The sequence below is a fragment of the Calypte anna genome, chromosome 14 (assembly GCF_003957555.1).
Source record: "Calypte anna isolate BGI_N300 chromosome 14, bCalAnn1_v1.p, whole genome shotgun sequence".
Classification (NCBI taxonomy): Eukaryota; Metazoa; Chordata; class Aves; order Apodiformes; family Trochilidae; genus Calypte; species Calypte anna.
This window is the reverse complement of record NC_044260.1, coordinates 8,501,265-8,508,449: the sequence shown is the minus strand read 5'-3', so window position 1 is coordinate 8,508,449 and position 7,185 is coordinate 8,501,265. Positions and strand designations below refer to the sequence as shown.

Genomic DNA, 7,185 nt, shown 5'->3' with positions numbered 1-7,185 from the left:
TAAAGGAAACACACATACAAATTACTGTCACACTAATTACTGATGCATTTGCCCTAATAGTAACTTAAGATGTAATTCCATTTTTACACAACTGCAATGAAAACATTTAAAGGATGGAATCATGCCGAAGAGCCAATCATGCTTGAAATGCCACACTTGGGTTGACACTTAAGCTTTAGCAAAGAATGAAGCATAAAACTTAGTAATGAGAAAACAGGGTTTTTTCTATATGCAATGAAATGTTATTCATTGGCATTTATGAACTCACTTCCACATCAAACGCACAATTTCCTGACTACAAATATTTGTGGTACGTTTAAAAAAAATGTGTAACTGTTTGCTGAATTTTTACCCACTAAGGAAAGGAATAACTTTCAAGATATAGCTACCAAGTATTGGTAGACAACTGGGTTAGCCATAAAACATAAACCTAGAGAAAGTACACTCAATACACGTGTCAGTGTATCAGAGGCACACACTCCAACATGCAGCAATAATGCCATGTCATTGTCTGCCTCATGTATTCTGCTCACCCAGTGTGTAAGCAGTAGATGACCATGAAATTTCTGGGTAGTATCCTGTACACTATATCCTGTACAGTATCCTGTACACTATAAGTAGTTTTAGCTCAAATATTTGTCTTCAACATATGAATACAACACAGGCAAATTTTGCTAAATCTGAGCCTGAATATTCTGTTGAAAACAGTTTTAGAATGGAGCAGTAGCCAAAAGATTGAAGTCAGCTGGTGCTACTTGTGTACATTATCCCATTTCTGAGGAAAGGGATTGGAATTGCAGTGGATGACAAGATCAGTTAACAATAACATGCTATTAAAGCATGCTATAAAACAAGCAAAGTATACTAGGGAAGTACACAGGAATAAACATCTTTAAGATAAGAAATAATTTTTCTCTATGCATCTTAATTTATGCATCCAGTTTTGGACATCAAGTTTTAGTTGAGAACCAGCTGAGAGATGTCCAGAGGTCTCCAAGGGGAAAAAATAGTGAAGGGCTGAGGAAAGACAAGTTAAGACTAAACACCAAACACACTAAAAGGAAGGATGTGTAACAGACCCAGCTGCAAGTAAAGGAGAATTGGGTTGGATATTGTGAGAGCGTCTGCAATGGCCATGGTAGCCATGCATGGTAACTGATGGCTATCTAAGGGCATGAGAACATTTCAATCCTTTCAGCTGCCTCCACACTACTTTCTAGAAATCAGTCCTGTCAAGGATCTTCAACTGGACAGCTAAACTAGCCAGATCCTATGATCTTTAGTAATAATGCTGTTCTTTGCCTCCTAAGTGTGATTTTATTGACACACGTGTAAAGAAGCTTGTATCTTTTTCAGTTTAGTGCATCTGAGATAACATTATCTAAAATGTTAGAATACTTTCTCCTAACAGCTTTTTGATAATGTCATAGAAGTGATGCTATTTTTCCCTCCATAATTTTCTTGTAGTTCAGCACACTAACAGCTTATATTACATGTCATTTATTCCTTTCCATCCTTCAGGTACTTACTAACAACTTATCTGGATTTTCTCTCTTCGTTTCAGCTTAAGACAGTTCTGAAGGGCAGATACCAGCCCTGAAGATGGAAGAACCCTCTCAACACCCAAAATACAACAGCGATTTTAGGTAGACAAGCTGAAGCAATAGTAGGGAGAGCACTATAAGTATGAATTAATTAGTTGTTAGGACTGTGAATTAAGCATATCTAGTATAAAACAAAAGCTTTTCACACAAAAACATCCGAGGGCAAGAAGAATGATTTCAGTACAGCAAAAAGAAACTGCTATCAACCAGATGAAATCAGACAAAGGAGTATTAGTTACTTTGAAAAAAAATTATCCTATTCAGTGGCAAAATTGCCTCTTCACAAGCCTTGAATGAAAACATGACTACATTTAGAAGATGACAAAACATCCTTTCCAGCTCAGATTAATACAAACGGGCTACTTTGTGGAAGTGGCATGTGGGCTTTCAACCCGTGCAGTAATGCTGACCTTTTTTTCTCCAGAAATGAAACTCAGCTCTACAGTGAATTATGGAGAAAGTGAGCTTTTTCCAGAGAAGTGGCCTGACAAACAGGAGGGCTAACACAGAAATAAGATGGTTGAAGAACTGAATTAAGTAATGTTCTCATTTTATGGTGGCTGATTTTTTTCCCTGTATTAATGTGTTCATGATTAGTGAGTGTTGGCCAGTTTCACATTCTCCCTTTGTGCTTTCAGAACCTCCTTCTCAGAAATCAGTTCATGTGTTGGGAAGAGGTGACTGATACCTATCCTATCCATAAAGTAGTCTTAACCTGTTACAGATTCTGTTTGAAATGGTCTCATCTGTCTAATTAATTGATTTAAATACAATATAGAGAGTAATTTTAAAAATGCCTTGCGTGTCTCCCCACAGTACTAGGAATTATTCCTTAGTAAAAGGTAATCTTTTGAATAATACTCAAACACTGAAATAATGGCATTCTGAACTATGAGATAATAAACATTTGACTCCCTTATTTTTATGCTGGAGAACTTTTCTACTGATTATTCATGAGAATAAAGTTGTACTGATCTACAGGGTTGGAACTGGCTGGATTTAAATGGCTCCTATTGTTTACAGAGACAAGAGCAGCTGGCCTCAGCTACCATGTGTATGACACTAGTCTGTGGTAGAATTTTGTATGACACAAATTCTAAGTAAGACATGATTCACACTAGTCAGGAAAAATTCCTGAATGAAGCCAAAATAGTATACAGTATTTATGAAAGTTAAAGAATATTTATACCAGATATTGATTTAAAAAAACATATAATGTTCACCCCACTAACAAACCAAACACTTTTCAAAAAATACTGAGGTTAACAGTTGCAAGAACAAAGCAAAATGTCAGCAAGTAAAGTAAAAAATTTAGAATTGCTGCTTTGCTTTCCAGGTACTTGCAGAACAGCTTTGGACACAGAAATATAGAAAGGAGAAAGTTTAACTATATGCTATCTGTACATGGCAACACCAAGATGAATGCAGGTTTTAGGTCTCTTAGAAACTGCTTGTAACATCTTGCAGGTGCTAAAGAAGCCATTTAAACACCAATAAACATTTTAAACTAGAAGCACCATGCTCAGCACACTGGCAGATGTCTCTAAGATGTAACCAGGTTGTGCAAATGCACGTTTTATGTCTCAGACAGGCAGAAACTCAGGTCCCCCAAACCAGACTGGAAGCCCACAGCATCCAGTAGCAGCTGGATCAGCATAGGCAGGGATTGCTCCTACCGGTGTCGCTCAGCAGCAGGTGGAGCCAGCTAAAAGAAACCTTAACCCCTCCTGCTCTGGGGTGGGAAGAGTTGGCCCCAGATACTCAAATGACCTCATCAACAATAACCATCACATCCGGACCACTAAAAAAAATATTGACTTTTACAGATAAAGCATCACTGATGCAGGACAGAATTACCAGTAAAATTATACGGGGGAGCAGGTGGGGGGGGGGGGGGGGGGAACCTAAACAAACCAACCACAGTTCCTTTTTCACTGCCTTGTTTGGCCTTCAGGAATGAAGCCATAGGTCAAATGACCTTTATAAATTCTTTAATGAACCAAGGAAACCATCCATCCAAATTATTTTAAGTATGCCTTTTTCACTGCATGGTAATGTCTCGTTTCTTGGGAATTCAAAAACGTAGAATCATGCACTGCCTCCCTGCCAAAGGATGCAAGATGTAAGCTACCTGGTAAGATGCCTCATATTAGCAAACAAGTCATTAACTAGTAGAGTGAGGGAAGTTTATGTGGGAGAGAGTACATTCCAGAAGTCTCCAGTGGCAGTATCAAAGCTTGCTGAAACACTTTTGAGGTGATGACTCAGCACAAAACCATCCCTAGAGCCAACTAAAATATGTCTGTGATTTCTTATGGATGTGATCCCATAGGAAGGATCCCATTTGGCAGGATTTGACACTTCCCAGATGGAGCCTACAGTTTTTAAAAAATGGGCATTTTTCTCTGCACTACATCAGCTTTATTAGGACTAAAACTGTAGTATGCAACTTACTGATAATACTGCACAGTTTAGCACACCTTGACTGAAGCCCTCTGAGACGTTTCTTCTTCAGAACATAATGCAGTATATGGACTACATTGTCCTATGGGAAATGCATAAAATCCATCAAATAGCTCAAGGATCTGCACATCACACAATACTCTTGATTTTACCTTCTGGGTTGCTGGAGACCAGGCCACATGACCCTGTAACTGATGCTGATCAGAGCAGTTTGAAAACACCCACCAAGAGCCATCTGTCCTTGCAGGAGCACCATGAGGTTAAGCCAAGTCATTCTTCCAAAAGTATTATTAGTGCCTACAATTCACCTTAAACATGTCCTTTATATAGGTCCAATACAGGAATGCCAGATCTACAAAGTTCAGTTCTGCATACCATGCAGAACCTTAATGCTCCAAAACTTAATAGCAAAGTTGAGGTTTTTGAGTTTCTATCACAAGCTGAGAAAGTGAAATACAAAGGACCTCATGTTTTTGCCACTGAGCTCGCCAGATAGCTCAAACCAAGATAAATCTAGGTTTGTTCCACTTAGGAGAGAGCTAACACAGTGCACCCTCTTCAAGGTCCAAATACTAAACATGATTACAGTGGGAGCCCAGCTTTGACCTTCCCCTATACAAGAAAGGGCCAGACTCACCCATAACCCTGAAACTTCTCAGTTACATGCTCTGATGTACAACAGCAACAAACATCCTGGCAAACCCACATTTTACTGCAGAACTTGAGACATGAATTCAGATATTGAACAGGGAGAATTCCCACTACCTGGTAGAGCCCTAGAGTGCCAAATTCTTCACAGAGCTGTCCCACCCTGCAGCAAGAGTGAGCCTCTCTCCCTCCCATTGAAAACCAAGAGATGAGGCACTTCAGCCCAACCCTTAAACCTGTGTGGCACTGAACCCACCAACAGCACTTAGGCACAGTAAACTGATTTCACATGGGAGTAAAATCTTTGCACCTTGAACCTGGCAATCCTGTTCCAAGGAATCCTGTGTGTCACCTTCTCAGTTAATTTCACTTCACCAGAACACGACTTATTGCTGTACCACTTTCAGCATTTCAGAAACACAGAAACCAGAGAGCTATTTAAATACAAGACTCAGCTTACAGTTATTTAAGTAAACAAGTATGTATCCAGTTATTTTAGGCAGAAAAAAAAGTTATCTAGGGGATGACTCTGTGCAAATCCTCCACTTCAAGGCTCCACATACTCTTATGCACGGGGTTTTCAGAAAGATCCGTCATCTTTATTGCTCGAAGAATAGGCTCAGGACTGCAGGATCGCACCACACCCATCACCATTACATATTTCCCTAAAAAAAGACAAGTAAGTATTGAACTTAATCAACCTCTGTGTTTTCATTTTATCTTTATTTGAGAAAGCAAAATATTTAAAACCAAGAAGTTTAACAGTTTGAATTAAAACTGCCAAAACTTGCAAGAAAACTCGAGGAACGACGATTGCTTAAAACTAAATTTCATTTAAAAGGCTTAATTATCCCTACTGCCATTTTTACAGGAGATTGTGCTAGATTTTCACATATAATAAGAGTCAAAACCTGCACACAATTCCTGCTTCTGCTGTGCAAATGGAGAGGACAAACACACAAGACAAAAAATTAAGCAACATGACTGTTCTATACCACATTATTGTGATGCTGCAGTCCAGACTTCTCCAGCTGAATTTACAATACTGACAAATGGGAAAAAAAAAAAAAAAAAAAAAAATCCTCCTTGTTCCTAGATTCACAGCTCTCCTCTGCAGCACCCCACTTAGATCAAACACTTCCTCTAACTATGGAGAACCAAAAAAAGGCCCTGTCGTCACTGGAACTCCCACGGGAAGGCAGCCTAAGTTTTCATACAAACACACTTCCCTGCTGCTGCACACACTGCTCCAAGACTCCACAGATTTGCCAGGATGCCCCTTGCCTGAGGGATGGGGGTGTCCGTAACCGCGTGTCCTCTGCCGCTGTGCAAGCTCAGCGTGACCCCCAGACAAGAACCATTCTCAGCACCCCATGTGTGGGAAGGCAGGAGGCCCGCAGGCCTGGCGGACACCAGGAGGAACCTCTCTGAATTACTTAAAATAAATAGGGGGAGGTGACGCACCTCGCAAGACCCTGGGGCAGCCCCCAACCCCTGGGGACACTCACTGCCCGCCCCGCCCCGCCCCCCCACCCAGCCGGTACCTGCGCTGAAACAGGGCCGCCCTTTGGGTACCTGCTCCACCCCCAGCACGGTGAAGCAGCCGCTGCCGTCCTGCAGCCGGGCCGAGCCACCGCAGGGGCCTCCTTGCTCCACCTCCAGCACGGTACCCTGCATCCACACGGCCCGCAGCCGCAGGGGGTCCCTGCCCGACTCCGCCCGGCCCAGCTGCCACGTCCCGCCGGCGTCCCGCACCGCTCCCCGCAGCTGAGCGGCCAGGACTTTCACCGGCGGCCCCGCCGCTTCCCGGGCCATGCTGTGGAACCGCCGGACCCGGGTGGCTGCAGGCGCTGCCCGCGGGAAGCGCTCCCTGAGGGGAAGGGCGGGAAGCGGCACGCGGGGCCGGCCCGCCTCGCAGCCGTTGGCGGCGCCGTAATGGCGGCCGCGCGCGCAGCCACCTGAGGGGAGTGGCAGCGGGGGAGAGGCCCCGCAGCCCGGCGTGGGAGAGCGGCGGCGCCGGGGCAAGGCAGTGGCCGGAGGCGGCTGCATTACTTTGAAAATGAAGGCACGGAGGCGCGGTCTGGTGGCGGGGCTTTTGATACGCTCTGGCGGGGGAGCGGCGGTCGCAGCAAGCCGCCAGCTCCTACCGTGAACCGTTCACCTGGGGAGCGCAGGGGGCAGAAGTTTCCCAGAGCCGGGGCCGCCATCTCACACAACCAGCCCATCCACTGCAGAGTTTTCTGCGTGAAAAACAACAACGAAAAAACCCAAAGCATTTAGCACAGGTGTGCTGGTTCTGAGGCAGATTGCAAGCAAGAGAAGTTACTCGCAGGTGGTTCACATGCTCCAACAAGCCACCCGCCCACAGCTGCGTTACCCGTGTCTCCCCTTCATTAGCAAAGCCCCCCCAGCTGGTTCCTGCCCTCACCGCAGGGTTAGCTCAGAGTAAGACTCGCCCACGCCTCCTTCC

General features: G+C 43.9%; 1 protein-coding gene across 1 annotated transcript; it reads right to left on the bottom strand.

The window, feature by feature from the left end:
- Positions 1-2,982: 2,982 nt before the first annotated feature.
- Positions 2,983-6,633, bottom strand: RMI2 (RecQ mediated genome instability 2). Its single transcript, XM_030460167.1, has 2 exons — positions 6,260-6,633; positions 2,983-5,380 (listed from the first exon to the last, which is right to left on the bottom strand). The coding sequence occupies exons 1-2, from the start codon at positions 6,528-6,530 to the stop codon at positions 5,232-5,234; spliced, it is 420 nt and encodes a 139-aa protein (XP_030316027.1). The 5' UTR covers positions 6,531-6,633; the 3' UTR covers positions 2,983-5,231.
- Between the last annotated feature and the right edge of the window lie 552 nt (positions 6,634-7,185).

What these genes read in the sequence shown, in the direction of transcription:
- RMI2 (XM_030460167.1), bottom strand. Translation starts at nt 6,530, where the DNA reads ATGGCCCGGGAAGCGGCGGGGCCGCCGGTGAAAGTCCTGGCCGCTCAG. An exon ending in GCGGCCCTGTTTCAGCGCAG is followed by an intron (nt 5,381 to 6,259) that starts GTACCGGCTGGG and finishes GTCTTTTTTTAG; the next exon opens with GGAAATATGTAATGGTGATG.